This window comes from Corticium candelabrum, chromosome 13, assembly GCF_963422355.1.
Source record: "Corticium candelabrum chromosome 13, ooCorCand1.1, whole genome shotgun sequence".
Classification (NCBI taxonomy): Eukaryota; Metazoa; Porifera; class Homoscleromorpha; order Homosclerophorida; family Plakinidae; genus Corticium; species Corticium candelabrum.
In genome coordinates, this window is record NC_085097.1 from 7029069 (window position 1) to 7051420 (window position 22352).

The 22352-nt window shown below is 42.3% G+C and overlaps 5 protein-coding genes across 5 annotated transcripts in view; all 5 read right to left on the bottom strand.

Moving 5' to 3' along the window:
* Positions 1 to 695, bottom strand: part of LOC134189244 (uncharacterized) — a 1179-nt gene extending 484 nt beyond the window's left edge. The window contains exons 1-2 of the mRNA XM_062657485.1: positions 72 to 695; positions 1 to 5 (exon numbers count right to left, since the gene is read on the bottom strand). The exon at positions 1 to 5 is cut by the window's left edge and continues 103 nt beyond it. Of these exons, the coding sequence (XP_062513469.1) occupies positions 1 to 5; positions 72 to 372 (306 nt within the window). The 5' untranslated portion in view covers positions 373 to 695. The remainder of the gene's footprint in view (positions 6 to 71) is intronic.
* A 2573-nt stretch (positions 696 to 3268) lies between these two features.
* LOC134188417 (uncharacterized) lies at positions 3269 to 4018 on the bottom strand. The gene has a single exon (XM_062656588.1). The coding sequence runs from the start codon at positions 3748 to 3750 to the stop codon at positions 3340 to 3342; it is 411 nt and encodes a 136-aa protein (XP_062512572.1). The 5' UTR covers positions 3751 to 4018; the 3' UTR covers positions 3269 to 3339.
* Positions 4019 to 7050: 3032 nt separating this feature from the next.
* On the bottom strand, positions 7051 to 7927 carry LOC134189255 (uncharacterized). The gene is made up of 2 exons (XM_062657492.1): positions 7815 to 7927; positions 7051 to 7743 (listed from the first exon to the last, which is right to left on the bottom strand). Exon 2 carries the CDS (start codon positions 7718 to 7720, stop codon positions 7172 to 7174), a length of 549 nt encoding a protein of 182 aa, XP_062513476.1. The 5' UTR covers positions 7721 to 7743; positions 7815 to 7927; the 3' UTR covers positions 7051 to 7171.
* Positions 7928 to 13024: 5097 nt separating this feature from the next.
* LOC134188635 (frizzled-7-like) lies at positions 13025 to 14454 on the bottom strand. The gene is made up of 4 exons (XM_062656804.1): positions 13956 to 14454; positions 13703 to 13774; positions 13514 to 13627; positions 13025 to 13451 (listed from the first exon to the last, which is right to left on the bottom strand). The coding sequence occupies exons 1-4, from the start codon at positions 14452 to 14454 to the stop codon at positions 13213 to 13215; spliced, it is 924 nt and encodes a 307-aa protein (XP_062512788.1). The 3' UTR covers positions 13025 to 13212.
* A 3551-nt stretch (positions 14455 to 18005) lies between these two features.
* LOC134188636 (uncharacterized) lies at positions 18006 to 20410 on the bottom strand. The gene is made up of 6 exons (XM_062656805.1): positions 20281 to 20410; positions 19963 to 20220; positions 19650 to 19886; positions 19463 to 19594; positions 19136 to 19395; positions 18006 to 18273 (listed from the first exon to the last, which is right to left on the bottom strand). The coding sequence occupies exons 1-6, from the start codon at positions 20408 to 20410 to the stop codon at positions 18133 to 18135; spliced, it is 1158 nt and encodes a 385-aa protein (XP_062512789.1). The 3' UTR covers positions 18006 to 18132.
* Between the last annotated feature and the right edge of the window lie 1942 nt (positions 20411 to 22352).

A 22352-nucleotide genomic window follows, 5' to 3' on the forward strand; every position in this document is an offset into this window, starting at 1 on the left:
ACAATCTGTACAAACAAGCAGATGATGATAGTCAGTCTAAATTAATGTGAAATAGAGGAGACCCTTCTTACTACACAATAAATTGCTTGTGCTGTTTGTAGCAGCAACAAATATTGAACTGGTGCTGTCTGTTTGACAACTAGTATACATAACAGATGTACAGATTGACAGTTGGCTGGACTGGAGAGGGGTTTGTGATGTTTTGAGGCTAGTTATCGCTGGAGTTGTTTGTGGGAGAAATGGTGTCGAAACAGAAGATAGAGAAACTTTATGACTAGACAGCTGGTTGGACTGCAAAGGGTTTTGTGATGTTTTGAGGCTAGTTGTTGCTGGAGTTGGTTGTGGTCTTGATTCTATTACACGCGAAGACATAACTAGTCCTTTTTCTGTTGATGTTGCTTGGGCTGACGACTTCTGACCCAAAGCTCAAGGTGAGGATGATGGAGGAGAAACTGCAGGTGGTGTTGGGGTAGGAAAGGTAGACGATAATGAAGCCACAGCTTGAGGCAATGTTGAAAAGTCATGGACAGATGATGTAAATAGTGGCAACTTGGTGGATGTAATCAACTGAGAAGGAGCAATGGTGGAACTCTCTGCTACTGTTGATTGTAAAGATGTGACAATTGCTGTGGATGTTTGTTCTGAAAAGTTAATCAGAACAAAGTTACTACAACGGTACAAATAGTTAGAACAATTTCACGTACCAGGAACTTTCACATATTGACTGCTTTGCTCACTTCCGTATTGATTGCTTACCAAGCATTGATACACACCTGAAGTAGCCCTTGCTTTAACGTGTGCTGTTTTAGTCTCGTCTGTTATTGTTTCCATATGAATGACTGATAAGTCTTTGAGAATTTGAATCTGAAGTGGTTTTGTACCAGAAATAAAGCAAGTTACATTGAGAACAGAACTGACTTGACTAACATTTACTTTGACAGCAGGAAGATCTGTAGAAGAGAAGAATAGAGAGTTTACAAGAGAAAATATGTGTGCACATGCTACTTACTGCAGACTATAAGCTGAATGGATCGAGTCTTTGTTATCTGTTGATGTGGATATGTAGTTGTGTAGTTGCACTCGTAGGTGCCCTCGTCTTCATAAGACACGTTCTGTATTTTCAAATTTCCAGATGAATTTGTGGCATATGAAAACTTGTTTGTGTTCACGTCTATGCTTGCTTTGTTTTTGAACCAAGAGTACAGTGTGGTAATACTGTTGGAAATGCAGTGAAGTGTAGTTGTGTGGCCTTGCTCTATTGATACTGAAGAAACTGCAGGCAAAGTTGGTCAAGAAAGGAATGTAAAACCTGCCAATGAAACAAACAGTGAGATGCTCAACTTGCAAATCTGTTATTAACAGACCAGAAACACTTATTTACTTGCAAACAGTAGATTTTCACTAAATGACGTCATAAGCTCTTTCAGACTGACAGTCTTAGAATGCTGCATGATGAAATTTCTTTCTGGAATTCAGAATGAGTGATTCTAATCACATTGTAGGTCTTCAGTCTACCAACAATTGAAGAGGTGAACAAGAAAGGACAGTTAGGACCAGGACACGTTAAGACTGATTGCTGACATTCCAATGTCCACAGAGGATAAATGTCTTCACGAATATCAAACAGTCCTTGTGCAAGAATGACAGATTCATTCTCATGAAACACTTGAGAGGGCGGCCGTTCAACTTCAAACTGTCGATGAGCTTAATTGAACAAGGAAATTATTAGCAGATAGAAACCGATGGAAATCGTACAGAAGTATTAATAACGTGTAACTAAAAGCAGGAACTTCTAAAGTACGTACGCAGTGTGTCAGGGTGCATGTCATCTTCACCTTTTACTAGAACTTGTCTACTTCTAGCAGATCCTTTATCATTGGTGATGGTACAATAATTAACACACAACACACACACACACACACACACACACACACACACACACACACACACACACACACACACACACACACACACACACACACACAACACGCAAAACACACACACACACACACACACACACACACGCGCGCGCGCGCGCACACACACACACACACACACACACACACACACACACACACGCTCGTAGCTCTGAAGCGACGGTGTAAACACAGCTTCATTTACTAGTAGGATCCTTCTAGACTTGTCCCGTTTGAAGTGAGCAGCACCAGCGATCCGTTGTCAAGTAGCGTGTGTGTGAGAAGACCTGCAGATTGCATTATAATGTCACCATCTTTGTACCAGTTTATGGAAGAGCTGGATGCTTGCGGCTGGCAGTGAAGAGTTAGAGAAAACGAAGACCCGGTTGTGTATGCTATCGAGTCTTGCGGCTCCACAGTGAATGACGGTCCATTCTCTGTCCATTCAAAAGGTCAAACGAAATGTGAAACGAAAGAAGCAACAGAGTACACGCGAATACCTGAACTGCCGACGATGTCTATTGCTATGAGAAAGAGCAGTAGTATCTCTAGCAATCGACTGTTCGCCATATGACGGATCTGCGAGTATGTCCTGTACGTCCGGGCAATGTCCGTAAGGAAGGGAACCACAAAAGCTCGTATGCATGTATAATGATCGACTCCTAACGTACGGTACTCTACATTTGCATAACCTGTCGGTTGTTATGTTAATGAAGTTAAAGTGCATGCATAACTCTAGGGTTCTGGTGGGGGTGCATGACATAGTATCAATTATTTGCATGGCGTTTGCATCCTCGAGAAGTTGATCTCCGGCTCTTCGTCGGTTTGTAGCTTTGCAAGACCAACACTTTAGGCATCACGTTGGCACGTACGTTGTGTTGCAGCCTGTTCTGTAGTGCAAAAATGGGATGTCAGACTCTTACTTTTTGTGCCATTGTGCGCCTCACTGAGCTCGCGGTACCGAAAAGCTTCACACGCTGCACAACGTACTGTTCTACTGGCGTAAATACTAATCGACAGCTTTGTTTGTGGATACGATTTATATTTACGAGAATTTAGTATCGAGTGGAGGTAATTATTGCACAATTAGTTTAAAGACCGTCGAAGTAGACTTCTATTCAAGAACGTAGACATATGTACCGTAGAAAAACGTTTGGAATTAAACGCGTGTCATGCGTGTGTAATAGGAATAGCATGCGCGACCTTCAGTGATGTATATCTATAGAGGAACTCTTTTCTACTCATGACACATAAGGGTGTTCTGTTGGCGACCAATATTGATTTGGTCGGCTTGCATGCACGTATACACTGTACATTTACATTCAACTTTTATTTATAGTTGCCTTGGTGTTTTATAACAAAATTCTAGTTTCTTCCAAATAGCAATCAAACGCCGAATTGATTCATTTTTATGAGCGAACTCTTACATGTTGGCAGACATGTGTATAGTAGACAGTTTTGGATAGATAGGTTCAGTAAGGGATCGACCTCTCTGCTTCACATCTTTCGGAAGATTTACAATTGACAGTTTTGACGAAATGGCGTCAACATCTAGTTTGACATCATCTTTGCCACTTATGTCGACTTGACTACTGGACGGTACCGGAGACCGTCTCACCTCCGGTACCAGGACACTCAATTCTATGGCAATCTGTTGCTTTAGTAATTTGCGTGGAATGTCGTAGATCTGTCCGTCTAAGACTAGTTGCTTGTTTGGATCTATGGGCTCGAGTTTGTCGTAAACTCCGCTCGCCTGCGTCAATGTTCGAGGTAGTAGAGATTGAGGAATGTCGTAGATCACACCATCGATATCAATTTGACGGTGGTCGATCATTGAAGGTTCGTCATCTTTAGGGAACGGTTGAGATAAATCACCAAACGGGTTCTTTTTTCTTGTCCAGATGTAGTAATCGTATTCATCGTCAGGAACGACGTCTTTTTTACTTGTTTCCACGATCTCGTTGACTGTCTCTGACGTTCTGCAACTTTCTACTTTCCGTTCTGCAACAGACGATCAGCAATACATGAGACTGCATGGCTGTGCTAGATGACTTTGTACTGAACTGAAGGTATTTACCAGATCGATTCTTGCGACGTAGGCAGAAGAGAAGTATGAGTAAAGTGAGTGTGATTACTATTACTCCGCATCCAGCAGCTGCAATTGCCACACCCAGAATGGACGTGTCTGTTTGGTAGGAGCGTAAACAATGACTGATCACACAGAGAACAATGAAAATTGAAACAGCAACCTGAATGTGCAGTTGGAGATGTTTCTATACTTGGAGTAACGGCTAGGGTAGAAGGCAAACTGATCATCTGTGTGGTGTTGAGTACACGGACAATCGATGATGCTGTCGTCTGAGACTTCACTGCAATAACACAACGTAATGACGCAAAAAATAGAATATACCATACCAACTAACCAGTGGCGGTTACAAACGTCATATGAGAAGAAGTAATCATGACTGGTGATAGTACTCTGTAGAGGGTGGTAGACACACCAGGGATGTCAACAGTTTCTGACTGTTGCGGCATGCTCATGCTCGTTGCAACTTGAGACAAAATACAAGTCATATTCGAAGTACGTAGTCCTCCTGTTGTTTGATCCTTGTAGACTGTAGATTGCTGAAAGATGGAAGCCACAGCTTGAGGTAATGTTGAAAAGTCATTGACAGATGATGTAAATAGTGGCAACTTGGTGGATGTAATCAACTGAGAAGGAGCAATGGTGGAACTTTGTGCTACTATTGATTGTAAAGATGTGATAATTTCTGTTGTTGTTTGTTCTGAAAAGTTAGTCAAAAACAAAGTTTCTTTGTTACAAAAATACCATAAGTTAGAACAGTTTCACGTACCAGGAACTTCCACATATTGACTGCTTTGCTCACTTCCATATTGATTGCTTACCAAGCATTGATACACACCTGAAGCAGCCCGTGCTTCAACGTGTGCTGTTTCAGTCTCGTCTGTTATTGTTTCAAAGTGAATGACCGATGAGTTTCTTAGAATTTGAATTTGAAGTGGTTTTGTACCAGAAATAAAGCAAGTAACATCAAGACCAGAACTGACTTGACTAATGTCTACTCTGACAGCAGGAAGTCCTATAGAAGAATAGAGAGTTTACAAGAAAAAATATGTGTGCACGTGCTACTTACTGTAGACTATAAGCTGAATGGATCGAGTCTTTGTTATCTGTTGATGTGGATATGTAGTTGTGTAGTTGCACTCGTATGCGCCCTCGTCTCCATAAGACACGTTCTGTATTTTCAAATTTCCAGATGAATTTGTGGCATAAGAATACTTGTCTGTGTTCACATCTATGCTTGCTTTGTTTTTGGACCAAGAGTACAGTGTAGTAATACTGTTGGAAATGCAGTGAAGTGTAGTTGTGTGGCCTTGCTCTATTGATACTGAAGAAACTGCAGGCAAAGTTTGCTGAAAAGGGAATTGATGACCTGTCAATGAAACAAACAGTGAGATGCTCAACTTGCAAACCTTTTGTTAACAGACCACAAACACTTGCTTTACCTCCAAACTGTATATTTGCACTAAATGACGTCATAAGCTCTTTCATAGTGACAGTCTTAGAAATGCTGCATGATGGAATTTCTTTCTGCAATTCAGAATGAGTGATTCTAATCACATTGTAGGTCTTCAGTCTACCAACAATTGAAGAGGTGAACAAGAAAGGACAGTTAGGACCAGGACACGTTAAGACTGATTGCTGACATTCTAATGTCCACAGAGGATAAATGTCTTCACGAATATCAAACATTCCTTGTGCAAGAATGACAGATTCATTCTCATGAAACACTTGAGTGGGCGGCCGTTCAACTTCAAACTGTCGATGAGCTTAATTGAACAAGGAAATCATTAGTTAGGTAACAGAAAGAAACGGATGGAAATCTTACAGAAGTATAACGTGCAACTAAAAGCAGGAACTTCTACGTATTTACGCAGTGTGTCAGGGTGCATGTCATCTAGCTTCACCTTTTACTAGAACTTCTCTACTTCTAGCAGATCCTTTATCATTGGTGATGGTACAATGATAGGATCCTTCTAGACTTTTTTCGTTTGAAGTGAGCAGCACCAGCGATCCGTTGTCAAGCAGCGTGTGTTTGAGAAGACCTGCAGATTGCATTATGATGTCACCATCTTTGTACCAGTTTACAGAATAGCTGGATGCTTGCGGCTGGCAGTGAAGAGTTACAGAAAATGAAGACCCGCTTGTGTATGCTATCGAGTCTTGCGGCTCCACAGTGAAAGACGGTCCATTGTCTGTCTCGATCAGAGGAGAAAAGAAACAAAATGTGAAATGAAAGAAGCAACAGAACAGAGTACGAGAATACCTGAACTGCCGACGATGTCTATTGCTATGAGAAAGATCAGTTGTATCTCAAGCAGCCAACTGTTTGCCATATGGATCTGCGAGTACGTCGTAAAGAACGGAATCACAGAAGCTCTATTTTAACTCCTAACGTACTGTATGGTATTCTGTGTTCTTACGTCAGTCCTTCACTAATTTAATAATATAGTTGTGCATCATAAGGGTCTGGCAGGGCTGATATCTCATCAATCATGCTGATTGATATATATCAGGTTCTATTTGGCGTTTGCGAGAAACTATAGCCTTCGGCGCTTCCTGAATTTGTAGCTTCGCGAGACCAACAGTCATGCGGTAATCACATTGGTATCATGAGTAAGTAAATACTACCTCGCTTGCCAGATCGTAAACAGATTTGCAAAAGTCACCGGCACAGAAAATTTCAATTCCTACAATGAGCGAGGGGGTTGCAGCCCCCGGTTCCTACGCCGGTGTTTAGTTTAATTTGCTCATACGATGTAGATGAGATCATAGAGAGTAGAGGTAAGTAATGCATCCGGCCAAGTAGACTTCTATTGAAGAACGCGAAGATATGTTGATAGGTACCGTAGCTAAACGTGAGTGTCATGTATATGTATTGGCAATTATTGGCAATTATTGCCAATAGCATGCGCGATCTTTACTCTTTTCTACGCGTGATACATACGGGTATATCTTGTTGGCAACCAATAGGAGGTGGGCTTGTACGCACGTATACATTGTGTATACATGTACTGCACATGTATACGTTCAACTTTTATTTGTCTTACAACAAAATTCTAGTCTTATTGTCTCGCTTCCAAATAGCAATGAAACGCTGAATTAGTTAATTTTTATGAGCGAACTCTCACGTATACATGTAGACATGACATGTATATAGTAGACAGTTTGGCTAGAGAGGTCCAGTAAGGGATCGACCTCTCTGCCTCACATCTTTCGGAAGTCTCACGATTGATAGTTTCGACGAGGACGTGTCAGCATCTAGTTCGACATAATGTTTGTCGCATTGACTAGCGAGCAATCCGCGGGACGGTACCGGAGACCGTCTCACCTCGGGTACCAGGACACTCAATTGTATGGCATTCTGTTCCTCTAGCAATTTGCGTGGGATGTCGTAGATCTGTCCACCTAGTACTAGTTGCTTGTTTGGATCTATGGGCTCGAGTTTGTCGTAAACTCCGCTCGCCTGCGTCAATGTACGAGGTAGTAGAGATTGAGGAATGTCATAGATCACACCATCAATATCAATTTGACGGTGGTCGATCATTGAAAGTTCGTCATCGTCATCTCTAGCAAGCGGTTGAAATAAATCATCCACCGGGTCCTCTCTTTGTGTCCAGATGAAGTAATCGTAATCGTCATCAGGAACGGCGTCTTCTTTCTTTGTTTCCACGAGCTGAATGTTGACTGTCTCTGACGTTACAGACGCTTGAAGTGTCATTCTGCAGCTTTCTACTTTCCGTTCTGCAATACACCATCAGAAATACATGAGACTGCATGGCTGCGTTAAATGACCTTGTACTGAAGGTATTTACCAGATCGCTTCTTGCGATGTAGGCAAAATAGGAGTAGGAGTAAAATGGGTGTGATCAGTATAACTCCGCATCCAGCAGCTATACCTGCTACAACCGGAATGGACACCTTGTCTGTTTGTTAAGAGAACAAACAATGACCAATCACACAGGAAACAATGAAACTTGAAGAAGCAACCTGAATGTGCAGTAGGAGATGTCTCTGTACTTGGAGTAATAGCGAGGGTAGTAGGCAAACTGATCATCTGTGTGGAGTTGAACACACGGACTATTGATGATGCTGTCACTTGAGACTTCACTGCAATAACACAACGTTAAAGAAGTAAAAAGGCATAAAGCATTTTAACTAACCAGTAGCAGTTACAAACATCATGCCAGAAGAAGAAATGTTGATGGGTGAAGATAGTACTCTGTAAAGGGTGGTAGACACACCAGGTATGTCAACAGTTTTTGACTGATGGGACATGCTCATGCTCGTTGCAACTTGAGACAAAATGTGAGTCATATTCAAAGTCTCTAGTCCCCCTGTTGTTTGAGCCTTGTAGACTGTAGATTGCTGCATGACTGATGAATCCGTGCTATCAATTGATTTTGAGTCTATATCTGTAGATGGTGGGACCGACATTACAGGCTGGTGAGAGCTGATACCCAAACTTTGCACAACTGTGCTGACTTTTGATATCATGTATGATGGTGCTGCTGTTGCCTTAAAAACAATGGATGTCTGTTGGATAAGTAAATTCATGCTTTCTATCGACTTTGAGCTAATCGCTGTAGATGATTGAATCAAGGTAAAGGACTGTTGAGAGCTGATTCGTGAAGTATGAGTCATATTCAAAGTCTCTAGTCCCCCTGTTGTTCGAGCCTTGTAGACTGTAGATTGCTGCATGACTGATGAATCCGTGCTATCAATTGATTTTGAGTCTATACCTGTAGATGGTGGGACCGACATTACAGGCTGGTGAAAGCTGACACCCAAACTTTGCACAACTGTGCTGACTTTTGATATCATGTATGATGGTGCTGCTGTTGCCTTAAAAACAATGGATGTCTGTTGGATAAGTGAATTCATGCTCTCTATCGACTTTGAGCTAATCCCTGTAGATGATCGCATCAAGGTATAGGACTGTTGAGAGCTGATACGTGAACTCGGCCCCACTGTGCTGACTACTGACATTGTGTATGAAGATACATCATAGACAGTTGAAGTTATGTCGTATGATTCTTCAACTGAAACTGTTAAGGCTGCTGTAAGCGTAGGAGATAGACGAAACTGCGTTGAAAGACGAACAACAAACAGGGCAAGAGAAGACAATGCAACAGTAGCCTCAACATGAGCTTGTGATGATTTGTCGATCTCAGTTGGCAACATCGAATCTAGTTGAGGTGATGATTCAGGTAAGGACAATTTTGATGAGAATGGCTTAGTGGAAATTGATACTGTGGTTGGAGAAGAGCTAGTCACCGCCATATCAACGGTTGAAGAAGGCTGCAGTACCACAAAACCGTTCGTCGACGGATAGTCAGAAAATGTAGTTAGAAGACTCGGAAACACCGGAGCAGGTGGTGACAAAAGAGTATAAGTTTGAAATAACGATACCATATTGATGCTTACGATTGCAACTTCTGGGGTCACAGAAACCAGTTTCTTTGATAGAGAGTCAGACAATACGCGAGTAGTTTGAAGATCTGATACAACAGTAGCAGTCAAGGTTGATGAGGTAGGTTCTACATATGGTATATTGGATGTCAAGTATGTTTTAATAGTTTTCGCGTCGTGGGAGGCGGAATAAGAAGGGATGTCATAGGACATCTCAGTGATAGACGACAACCCTACAACAGTAACGACGTTAGCAAATCTGCAACTACACAACGTGACAGCCCCGCCCACCTGGTGTCAACAACGGACCGGTTGAAGATGCTGTCGAGAGGATCGATTGCAACCGTTGCCGTGAAGGTGTGTCCTCATCACTTTGAAGCAATGACGTCGCTGGTATCGACGTCGAGTGCAACGTCGTGTTCAGAGGAGATGCAGAACCTGAAAACAGACGAAATAAGAATAAACTTCATATCGAGACTGACAGTTTCAGTAATGGCGTGAGAGCTGATGGGATATCAGATAACATGGGAGATAGTCAGCGACCCTGCTATGATGAAGTGAGACGAGCTGGGAGCTCGAGTTGAAGAGTGTACGTGTACATTTCTGTAGACTCAAAGGGAGCGCCCCCTTTAGTAGAGAATTCGATCTGACATCCCTATCCCTGCAAAATCTCATCGAACGGGTATAACTTGCCTGTACTAAAAACACTTTGAAAGAGAGAGAGCAGCACTGGTAGCCGAGAGACAACAAGTAACGACGTCTGTAAGACGGTCATCCCTGTAATGCTTCCAAACGCAAACATCCGGGTTTGCTACAAATGGCCGGTTGCTTTCCCACAGCATTGTAGTCGAGGTTTATGCAGTCTGTATAACGGATAATTCATTGAGTTTATTCGATTGACTCTAGAAAGACTCGGAGACGCTCGCGAATCGAGTGCCACGCAACGTGTCACGTCGACCTACTGCAGAGCATGCAGACGCTTTGACAAACTGTGTGGTTGTATCCTTTTTGTAAAAATGCTTCGGAAGCGAAACAACAGCGTTCTGTGCTAGTGCGTTATCTAGCCCCGTTTATCTATTTATAGTAGGCGAAGTAGGCGGAGTTGTGATGTGACCGTCTTGTGACCGCGCATGTCATAGTAGGATGGTGACGGCGCATGTCATACTAGCTGATACAAGAGCTGTTTGGAAATTAATAGGTGCAGTTTAGTGCGTGTTATCATGCGCGTGTAAAATGAAAACTGGCAAGTAGGATATAAATGTTAATTAATTAAAGGTCGAACTTGTATTGTGTAGGTACGATTTGTGTCTTTACCCAGACCTGCCAACCTAGCAGTGTCAGAATGCGTGAGTTTGCAGGATAAATATGCGGAATGCGGGAGTTTAAATTTTTGGACACGCCTACAATAGCATTAATATCAATAAATTTATATCGTAATAAGTGTTAAATATATATAAATAATATCTAATCATCAAAATTTAAGTATTTGCATGCCCGATTGGAGTAGAAGCCATTATTTTATTTAGTTATAGTGCAACAAATGTATAACCGATTGATTAATGTGCCTAATTAGCGACACACAGTATCAACACCAATTACTAACATAATAGTTAATTAATTAATTAAACACAGAACTTGTACTGTACGTACTACTGTCTGTTATAAAAATCTAAGAACAAAGTACATGCATATTTCCTTGGCTGGTTGGGATGTCTGGATTCTATTTTCTTGTGGCCTTCTTCGATCGCCTTTTCAGCAATACATATGGTAATCAGGTAGCCAGCCCCTTCCCCCTTTCCCACTTCTGACCGACTTCTCCTTCGAATCCTACGTCGGTACTTTGACCAAGTATGCTAAGAAAGAAAGAGCCGGATGAAGAGGGGGCTGGCACATAGAAATTGATATTGGGATATCAAGTGTGTGTACACATGCATGAAAACTGTAGGGTACAGTTACACAGAACAGGCACGCCCATAATTTTGGTTACACCCACCGATGGTCAGAATGCGGGAGATTCGATGCCAAATGCGGGTAGGCGGGAAAAGGGTCCCAAATGCGGCAGTCTCCCTCTCAATGCGGGAGAGTTGGCAGCTCTGCTTTACTACGTGTTCTAAACCGGCCAAGCCTTGAGCTGCACAAAAGTTAGATAAGAAGAGATACAGTGAAACCTGTACCAGCGACCACCTTCTCTCAGCGACCACCTGTCTTTAGCGACCGCATCTGCCTGGCACGGAGCGTTGTCCCATACAATAGCTACTGTACTAAGCGACCACCTGCCCAACGCGACCAACGACCGCTAATCCAAAGGCCCTACAGCAATTAACACCTCTTCTAAGCGACCACAATGTACCTTTTTCGTCTTGATTACACATTCCAACCTCTCAGAGGTGTTGCCGACACACGTGCGGTACACTTGTATCCCAAATCAATTCTTGCTTGCATGATGTCGCTAAAAGTTCTGAGTCTAGGTGACCGGGTAAAGGTTATTCAGCTGTCTGAGAAAGGAATCTCAGCGAGGCAGATAGCAGGCAGGTGGCAGGCAGATGTCGTAGACGCTGGACAACATGGCATTGACACAAGTGACACTGAAGATGATGATGATTATGATCCACCTCAAATTCGAGTTCAAACTTACAAACAAGCCGTAGAGCTCGTGCATGACCTATTCCAGTTTTTACTCATCAAAATTGATCAGAAAATGCTGGATTTGGTTGCAAAGCTGGAAAGTGTGGTGCAGAAGATGAGTTTGGAAGCCAGGCAGCAGCAAACTCTATCCAGTTTCTTTTCCCTGTCACAGTAGCTAGCTTTGATTAGAACAGTCTGTAACCACATGGACGAAAAACAGTATTTACATTGCACAAAACAAGAAACGAGACGTTTAGCACTTTGTAAGTTCCGTGTCGTGGTGGTCTGGAATGCAGGGCTATAGGTGTGTGGAAGCGCAAGGTTTCCTCTACTAAGCGACCACCTGTCCTAAGCGACCGATACCCCTGGGTCCCACAGGTGGTCGCATAGTACAGGTTTCACTGTAATTAGAGAGTCGTGTGTAGGCTTCTAGGTTGTCACGTGATCTGGTTTGGGTGGTGTAGCTCTTCTGTCCGCCGCAACACACGTGTTTTTTGTTATTGAATGTCTTCTGGTGGTTTTCGTCGTTGCATGAAAGAATGCCACCTTGGAGATGAATTTCTAACTCTTTAGTCGACTTTGTTTCAGTCGCATATTTGGTTGGGGAGTTCGAGGCTAAGTGGCACCGACGGTCATCTAACTTAGTAGTGACTGATACAGCAAGCAAATGCCATTACTGTGTGCATTGGCTGATCCGCATCACAAGTTTGCTATAGTTGTGTCTACTGTACTTGCTAGACTACGTGTAACAGGGGGCGTGCACCATATGCCTACTGTACTTCAATTACTAGGCAATCAATTTGTAAATGTGTTAGTATCTAGGTTGCTATGGGAACGTCAATCGACAAAGATTTGCATGCTACACACACAAAGCAAAGTCAAACGCAGCTCATTCAGTTCAACTTCTCTTCTATTAATATTTAATTAATATCTAAGACTAGTGCAGTAGGTAAAAAGCAGTGAAGAGCGAGCTGATTTGCTGCTTAATTTGAAAATACATACGAAGCATACTAAAATAGCATAACTGTCACTTGAAATTACAAAGTCACAGTGTATATCTCTTGTACGTGATGTGGTAGCTTTCATTGCTATTGCAAAATGTGTCTTTATTTATACAACGTGAGAAGATATGCATACTTCTTTGCAAATTATTGTAATTAATTAATTATACATAAATTAGGGACGTCGCTCGTTGACGATTGTCCTTTCTTCTGCGGTCTCTGCGCTTTTAGTTTCATTTTTGAGTCTGTTTTCTTGTCCTTTTCTGTCTGCCGGATGAGAAGTATGAGGGATACTGCTATTGGATGTGTCACTGATCCAAGTCTGTAAAAATGGCGACGGCTTTTCCAGAAGCAGACCGACATCGGAAGCCACAGACGGACGGCGATTAGCCAGTTCGATTGCTCTCTTATTGTCTAGAGAATTTGTTAGTTAGATGAAGGCAAGAACATGAACAATGCGTGTGATCTGGTCATACCACTTTGCTGTCTTCTCATCCAGAATACAAAGATAGAGAAGACTATAATCACAACGCCACACACACTCCATCCCGTCGTCGTCGCAACTATCAACGGAACGTTGGAATCGCCACCTATATGATAGCATACACAACAGAAACAATGAAATTCAAATATGGAAGAATGAATGAATAGAAAGGTGGACGTACCGTGTAGAGGATGATGAGTGTGGGAAAACGACAAAATTGCTTGATTCGTTGCCGTTGGAAACACCAAGGTCTCTAAACAAACAAGAACCGTGCAACAATAAAGAGCGATCAGAAATGGCAGAACAAAGTATGTATGTACTAGGTATGCATGGTTTGTATTGGCAATTCATGGTTTATACAGGCAATCCGTGGATTGTACCGGACAATCCAGGATTGTCCAAATCTGCGCTTTGCGCACAACATCTCTAGGTACCTTCTGTTTGTGGAAGATCTGGTGGTCGATTGAAACAAATATCGTCTTGTCTCTTTGCGTCAGGGAAAGCCGTGCAATTAAAATTGGACGGCAACGGCACTCCCAGCTTCCTGGCGGTTCGTTCGCATCTGCGGTGTACGCGTTGACATAACTGACGACAAGGTCGAACGTCGAGCAGCTTGCCGTCCTCGGGATTACGCACGCACACGGGAAGATACACGACGCAGAGAAGAAATCGCAGCTCATCGGAACATCCACTTTCCATGAGAGGCACGAACGCACCCAAATGCAGCACGGCTGCCATCTCTGTTCGCTGCCCGAGCGAATTGGGAAGGGACGTTTTGTTGTATCCATAACTCCTACACAGATTGAGATCGAACGTATAGCATCGGTCGTCCTCGAGCCACGACGGTACGCCAGCCAATCCGGCCTCTGCCTGTAGAGAGAGGCAAACGACTAGAGTCCATGTGATCGTCTCGAAGCGAGCTGTTGTTCGCATGTTGACAGCAAGAGCGCCTATGTAGTAATGATGTGGTAACGCAAGTGCTCGTCTAATGACCGCGGTTGTGCATGTATATTATCCGTCCCCACCTGTATGTATACATGCAGCTCGGGTTGTTTGTCAACGAGCATGTGCAGCTAAATTAAGCCGCCCTGATCTGGTCTTTCACGCAAGTCAACAAAGATAAGAAGAAACGACCCCATTTGGCGACATGAAAACGTAAACAATTTAGCCGACCTTCTTGAGGTGACTAGAGAAGCCACTCGTGCCATCGATTGCTCACAATTAATTTGTTAATTTATTTATTGCAGTAAGACCCGAACAATTGGATCTACTAACTGTCGTCGACAAGGTGTTTTCATCCATGCCACGTGTTGTGTTCTCTCATTGTCGTGTCGACCTTGACGTTATTACCTTATCAATGTAGTGTGGATGGTGGGTGGATGTGGATGCGTCGACCCTAGGGATGTTGTTGGGTTTCTGTTAGGTAAACAGTCACTCGTGAGTCTTCGAGCACATTGTTGTTGTAGTTGGTTTGATTCTCTTTGTTTCTCGACGCGTTGACGGGTTCCGTTTGTAGACGGATTTGCTAACGGGTGTTGACGTCGTTGTATTTTGGTATCAAACCGTAAACGTATTGGCTTTGTTAGTGTTATTGGTTAAGTCCTAATTGGGTTGATATAGCAGTGTAGACAACTCTAATTCTTATCGTTGTATAGAGCGGGTGTCTTGTGTGTGTGTGTGTGTGTGTGTGTGTGTGTGTGTGTGTGTGTGTGTGTGTGTGTGTGTGTGTGTGTGTGTGTGTGTGTGTGTGTCTTTGATATAGTAATGTAGTCGCTCTGTAACATCCACGCTTGAAAACGAGAGATTGATATGGAAGTCGATGCGTCATTGTTGTTGTTGCATGGTAACCAGCAATTCATTTGCTTGTATACAGTAATGACAGAGCATAGAGTGTCTTAATTTGTAAAAGTTTTCTTTCAATTGTGACTCTTTCTTGGTACAAATTTTTATACAAGTTTGATAGTTATAAATATTTATTTGTCTCTATTGGATATTGCCAAGTAGAGGAGTAGTTTTACGTTGAGGTATCATCATCTCATAAGAAGCTTGACTATAAAGTCAAAATAGTGATTTTGAAGTCGGATGCCGTTGTGTACCCATTTTTGTGTAGTACTTCACTAATAAGGTTTTGGCTTTACAGTAATAGCGTCTCGCAGTTGTTGTTGTTGTTGTTGTTGTTGTTGTTGTTGTTGTTGTTGGTGGTGGTGGTGGTGGTGGTGGTGTGTGTGTGTGTGTGTGTGTGTGTGTGTGTGTGTGTGTGTGTGTGTGTGTGTGTGTGTGTGTGTGTGTGTGTGTGTGTGGTATGGAAGACTAAGGTAAACAAACGGGAAACCCACGGAACGGATGGAATCTAGTGAGTGCATTCTCTCGATCAAAGAATGTTTGTTGACAAAACAAGTATTTCCAAGTAATCTGTTAATTTAATTGAAGCATTTGTGGCCGGACGCGGATACCGCGCGGCTACGTAATTGCCGCAACCGCACAGTTTGCGGACCGTTAACGCCATGTCCTAACCGTCGTTAGGAGGTTTTATGGTTGACCTAGAGTGCATGGTTGGTGGAGTATAACGACTTTCTCTGGCTAGTGGTCAAAACAGCTGAAGTTAATAGTAGACATAAAGGACGGTACCGGTGTCTGCGGTGTGTTTCGTGTGACAAGCAAAGTTTAGAGGTGGAGTTCTCTAGCCCCAAGTGAAAGGTGACGGTTACGGATGACGAGTACAGAAAAATTTACTATACGATCGTCTGACTAATATAAACTTTGGCTGGAAAAGCTACAAAAAGCATCATACGAAACCTTGTCACAGGCGATAGTAGATACAATTTTCTGTACAGTGAAAACTTGTACACCATTGTTATCACGACAACCATCGATTACAACAAATATGCTAGGAAACTCTCAACTGCACAAATTAGAAATAATGTTGTGACCGTTGACCTGCTTGTGCTGCCATTGATCAATTGGTATAAAGAGAGGTATGTGTAGATAAAAAGAATTGTGTTGTCTCGAATTCCAGACTAACTACAAACAGTCTGGGGTCTGGCAAGTTCTAGAGCGGATGTGCTCTCTAGACGTGTGACCAATACAGACATTCTGTTCACTACGTCGCGACGTTGAGAGTTTACCTCTCATGCATCTCTGTAGCTATCATCATCAGACACAGCGCAGCTGGATCGTAATCATAATATGTGATATCAGACACTGATCTATCTATAGCTATACAAAGAATGTTGACGAGATTATTGAAGTAATGACCGCGACTTGCACAATCTGCACATGTTGCTGTAAAAGGAGTCCGGTCGCATCCGGGGTCAGTATGACATCTTGTCGCGGAAGTTGTCGAGTCGGGGAGGCGGAAGCTAAGGGTGATCAGTTGAAAAGAAGCGACAGATGAGCACATCTGCAAATGTAGCTACAAGCCTGAGGGGAAAATGACTCTAGTTTGTCTACTTGTTCGCGGGCTCCACGCAAGATTGCCATTCGGTGATAACATAATAAACAATTTGATGGATCCATTTAGAGTGCATGCATGTGTTCTACATGTGTTACTACATACATGGGCCCTAAAATACACTAACTTCAATACGTCTAATCGAAGTGATCCAAATTACAGCTAGAGGTAGGAGCATCCTGCTAGAGGTTAGTGTACATGTACGCAACATGATCGACTTCTTCCATTACAACGAAACACTCTATCTAGGCGAGTAATCATGCAGTCGCTTAGCCAGCTCTAACTTCAAGATGTCTTTTGCTAGGATCAACTTGTGTAAGAGCCCAGGCTTTCAACTATGACTATAGTTCTTGGTATTTGTGCTGGAAATATGATTGATTGTACTGCTAGATAACTCTAGACGATGCTAACTAATTAATTTCTGTGAAGAGAGGACTAAGCAAACTATTTGTATAACGCATTACAGAAGGAAGACAGTTTGAATGGTTTGCGTATTTTCATATCTAAACGGCATAGGCTCGTGCCCAGTCCTCCTTCGCGCTATACGTTGCTACATCACGTGCTGTAGCTGTCACGTGCGTATAGGTTTCACACGTGTCGTTGGCCTAGAGTCTACGGTTTCCATTTGTGATTTCAAGAAATGTCATGCGCCTTGTCAGTTAAGAGTTTGGAATGAGTCTGACTTGGGAAAAGTGTGCAACATGGTTTGTAGAACGTTCAGCAACTAGATACTGTTGTCAGAGCCTGAGGGGTTTGTACGCAACCTGCAACATCACTGGGAACGCGCCCGGAGTTCTCACAAGATGAAATAGAGAACTAAACATAGTTGCTGCAGTTAATTAATTAATTAAACTGACAATCCTATATGTTGTAGTGTGTGTGTGTGCGTGCGTGCGTGTGTGCGCGCGTGCGTGCGTGTGTGCGTGCGTGTGTGTGTGTGTGTGTGTGTGTGTGTTTGTGTGTGCGTGCATGAATTAATAATGGTCAACGTCGTAATGCTACCCGCGGCACTGAATTTATGCTAGTAATTGTATCTAGTATCTAGAATCAAAACTAAATTCTGATCAAAATCATAATAAATTAACAGTCAATTCTTGTAATATGTCCTATTTACAACATCTTGCCTGTAACAATCCTCCACTAGCAATACCGCAAACTGTTCAACAGACGGTATCATATCCGACGGCAGTAAAACCAACGTTCGCATACCCATGGCTGGAGCTTTGAGTGTCATCTCTAGGAGAAGCATTGGTCGACCCAATAGTGGGATTTGCGTAGATTTCCGCATCGTCTTGAGACGGCTACAAACACAATAATAAATACAATAATAAATACTATAATAAATACTATAATAAATACAATAATAAATACTATAATAAATACTATAATAAATACAATAATAAATACAATAATAAATACTATAATAAATACAATAATAAATACAATAATAAATACAATAATAAATACGATAATAAATACAATAATAAATACGATAATAAATACAATAATAAATACAATAATAAATACAATAATAAATAAAATAATAAATACAATAATAAATACAATAATAAATACAATAATAAATACTATAATAAATACAATAATAAATACAATAATAAATACAATAATAAATACAATAATAAATAAAATAATAAATACAATAATAAATACAATAATAAATACAATAATAAATACAATAATAACTACTATAATAAATACAATAATAAATACAATAATAAATACAATAATAAATACAATGATAAATACAATAAATAGATAAAATAGATAGAATAATTGCAAATACATGGGTCTATGTATATCTAAATAAATATATTTGATTATACAAAATAAATATATACAATAAATACTATTGTACTAATTATTGTATTTTTGTATTTATTGTATTCATAATATTTATTGTATTTATTGTCTAAATAAACAATAAATACAACAATTAGAACAACAATAAATACAATACCAGGTAGTCAACGCAAATTGTCAATACAATTTATATACATAGTACTGTAATGCAGGGATCACAACAGACAAGACAAGCTGCTACAGTAGGTGCTCCTATCCATGGCCTCCCAGACTCGTGTAGCGCCGATTCAAAATCGTTCATAGGCGCTACACGGGTCTGGGAGGCCGAGGCTAATTTATTACCTCTTTCTTGCTGTCATTTGAATCTTGTGTTGTATCAGTATCGATCACATGAATGTGTTCTGTATCGTCGTCTGTATTTATTTTTATTGTCGCAAGTGCGATCGCTGGTTGTCCCACTGGAATCTCGTCCGGCGCTACTTCATCGTAATGGTTGGTAAGCGAGATCAACTGGGGAAGAGGAATATCCACGTTGCGTACGTCATCCTCCCACATTTGTGACAAACGAGGATTAGCCTGTTGTTTCTGCCGCATTTCAATCGCTAAGCAAAACGAAATCGAGTAAACAGACAGCACAGGATATCGGCCCGATGTGAGCAAGAGACATACGATATGAAGATGTTTTGTATTTGCGGTAGAGCAGCACAAGAGCGAACAAAACGACCACAACAACAATGAGACAGAAAGCAAAGACACCCGTGTGAAGACCATCTCGTCTTAAATCGCCCAAATGATTCGCTGCTAGAATCAAACATGTTCAATCGAGCCATCGGATAACTTAGCGATCATTTCTTACTCGAATCGGACTGGTCGCTTGAGGAAGGCGGCGATTTTGGCGACACCGGTGGAAGAGATGACGGACGCTGAGTCGGTTGAATTAAGGATAAGCTCGTAACCGGTCCAGACCGTGGACTAGGCGATGGTCGCAGATGTGTGACCGTTAGGGTCGGTATGGGAGTGATGGTCGGTGTAGAACGGATGCCATAGTGTGCTGTAGACATGCTGAACGACATCCCTCTGGTAGTATGCACACCTGTCAGTGAACAACACAATTAGCCACAAAGATGGTGCAGAATATTATACTAAAATTGCCATTTTGTATTGCTTACCTGCTGGTACCGCGTCAATGTAGTGGCTGGCCTGTTTGCTTCCTTCTTTATTGGAGGCTACACATTGGACGATGTTTCCTACAACGACTGGTATCTCGACGGTGAGCGGGTCGTGTTGTCGTGTAGTCACGTTTCTCTGCGTTGCTCCGTCGCGCAGAAATTCGACGGTGATTGGTCGGCTGCCCGACACGTGACACGTCACCGATACGTTACCCGATGAGGTACCGCGCGACACGACGACTTTGACGTCCAGAACGGCTGCAATGCGATCAACATAAAAACAACAGCATGCAATTTGAGTATAAAAACTGTGTGTACCGTAGAGTTCCAAACTGGCAGGAGATGTGATGCTCGGTAGACTGCTGGGAAACTTTGCGGTACACACGTACTTCCCTTGGTCTGTTCTCTCTAGGTCCGTGATGTGTAGTGATCCGTTGCGCAAAGTCATTCTGGGATTGTTTACTACGTCGACGGATTGAGCATCTTTGCTCCACGAGTACGAAACGGCCTCGTTGGCAAGACAGGGCAGGGACACGTTTTTGCCTATTTCTGCTACAGTAGAAACAGGCGATACTACCAGTCTGGGTGTGACACCTAAAGCTGAACAAAAATAACAACAACTCAGCTAATCAATCCTCACAAAATATTATAATAAATTTATTTATATTAATTAGGATTTGAAAGACAAAAGTTTACCTTCAAATGATATGTGAAAGTTGCTTTTATGATCATTTGGCCACACAGACTCTAATGTGTACTGGAAGCATGAGGAGTTTGTTATCTCCTGCAGATGTTCAAGAGAGAAGATGAGAACGGATTGGCTCTTTTGTCTCTCTATTGGGTAGAGAGTGTAGGAAAGGTTGCAGTCAGTAGACGGACATAATGTTGTATGTCCGCCGTCACACAATATTTTCCATACAGGCTGCATGGGGTGGAAATAGCCTTCTCGTGTGATGCTAGAAATTTCTGTCCTGAAGTAGACAATCGTATTTTCCGGTAACATACCTCGTGATGTCGGGCGGTGTACTATGTTAGACAAGGAGCAAGGCAAGAGCATAGATTGACCTGACCATAAACACACACACACACACACACACACACACACACACACACACACACACACACACACACACACACACACACACACACACACACACACACACACACACACACACACACACACACACACATACACACACGCGCGCACGCACACACACACACACACACGCACGCACACACACACCGCAAAAACGGCAAATTTATACAAAGCTACGTAGTTACATCACTTCCGGTTTTTAATCTACGCAACAGTGAGGAACGCAAAAATTACTTATTAGCCCACACCCATCTCGAAAGTTTCTAGGCAACGTGTTGCTTAAAGAGTTCTTCCGAGATCCTTCAAAAACGTTCGATCACAGTGACACAACAAGATTCCAACATTTACCTCGCAAACTTGCATCTTTGCTTCTCAATCGATTGAGTCCAGTGGACACAAAACAGTGATAGAAACCTTCATAATTCTCGATACTCTCTAGATCTGTACCTTGCGGTACACTAATCGTCAACGACCCATTGCCATCGACCGATGCGCCACCAGGAAGTTGCATGTGCCCGTTCCTCCACCACTCGTACGTCAACGACAACACATCGACTCGGTCTGCACCACAATGCAATACAGCATACGATCCGGGCACTACGATCGTGTCGGTCGGTTCCCGCGTGAAGGACAGAGACGCCGCACCTGGCAGTAACACACACGTCGACATACAAATGGCATTGCAATCGGACACGACTGACAGCTGTCTGACCTCTGATGTCAGACAGTACAATTAGTACCGTCACTCTCATACAGAATACCAGGAAAACGAACATTACGTCTAGCTGTTTCTTGACAATTACAAAGAGCTCTTTTACTGTACAACAGACTGCATATGTTGCCTCCAACTCTCTTCACTCTCTTGCTGTCGAGCCCCACTACGCAGTCTGTCTGTAGAGACGCAGGAAGGCAATGCCGGAGGGCTACTAGTAACGAATAATCGCCACTAGACGTCGGTCTGGTAGAGAACCTGCGAGCTACGTCGACTGTCTGTAACCGGAAGCCGTCGGTATCATGCATGCATGCGTAGAGAATACGTATCCAGAATACTCGATACGGGTTCGCAGTTGGTAGAGATGATTGATACGATTAGTACCTAATGGGCGCTGTACCTGGTAAACTTGCGACTTTCCTCGCTCGTTTTTCTAGACAATCGAGCTTACAAATTCTCAAATTCAAACTTCTTGGTAAGGCTATGAGACAGCATGTATGCATGTCACTATTCGGTATGCATGGGGTGGGCAATTAATTAGATACGTCAGTAACAAATGCATTATCTATCGAAACGTTACTT

Bases quoted from the DNA above. Each gene is read 5' to 3' on its own strand.
- LOC134188636 (XM_062656805.1), bottom strand. From the start codon at position 20,410: ATGACTTTGCGCAACGGATCACTACACATCACGGACCTAGAGAGAACA. The intron at 19,595-19,649 runs GTAAGAAATGAT...GTTTGATTCTAG, and splicing joins AAGCGACCAGTCCGATTCGA to CAGCGAATCATTTGGGCGAT. The intron at 18,274-19,135 runs GTAATAAATTAG...TTGTGTTTGTAG, and splicing joins CAAATGACAGCAAGAAAGAG to CCGTCTCAAGACGATGCGGA.
- LOC134189255 (XM_062657492.1), bottom strand. From the start codon at position 7,720: ATGACACTTCAAGCGTCTGTAACGTCAGAGACAGTCAACATTCAGCTC.
- LOC134188417 (XM_062656588.1), bottom strand. From the start codon at position 3,750: ATGATCGACCACCGTCAAATTGATATCGATGGTGTGATCTACGACATT.
- LOC134188635 (XM_062656804.1), bottom strand. From the start codon at position 14,454: ATGCGAACAACAGCTCGCTTCGAGACGATCACATGGACTCTAGTCGTT. The intron at 13,775-13,955 runs GTACCTAGAGAT...TTGTTTGTTTAG, and splicing joins AGATCTTCCACAAACAGAAG to AGACCTTGGTGTTTCCAACG. The intron at 13,452-13,513 runs GTATGACCAGAT...CAAATTCTCTAG, and splicing joins GATGAGAAGACAGCAAAGTG to ACAATAAGAGAGCAATCGAA.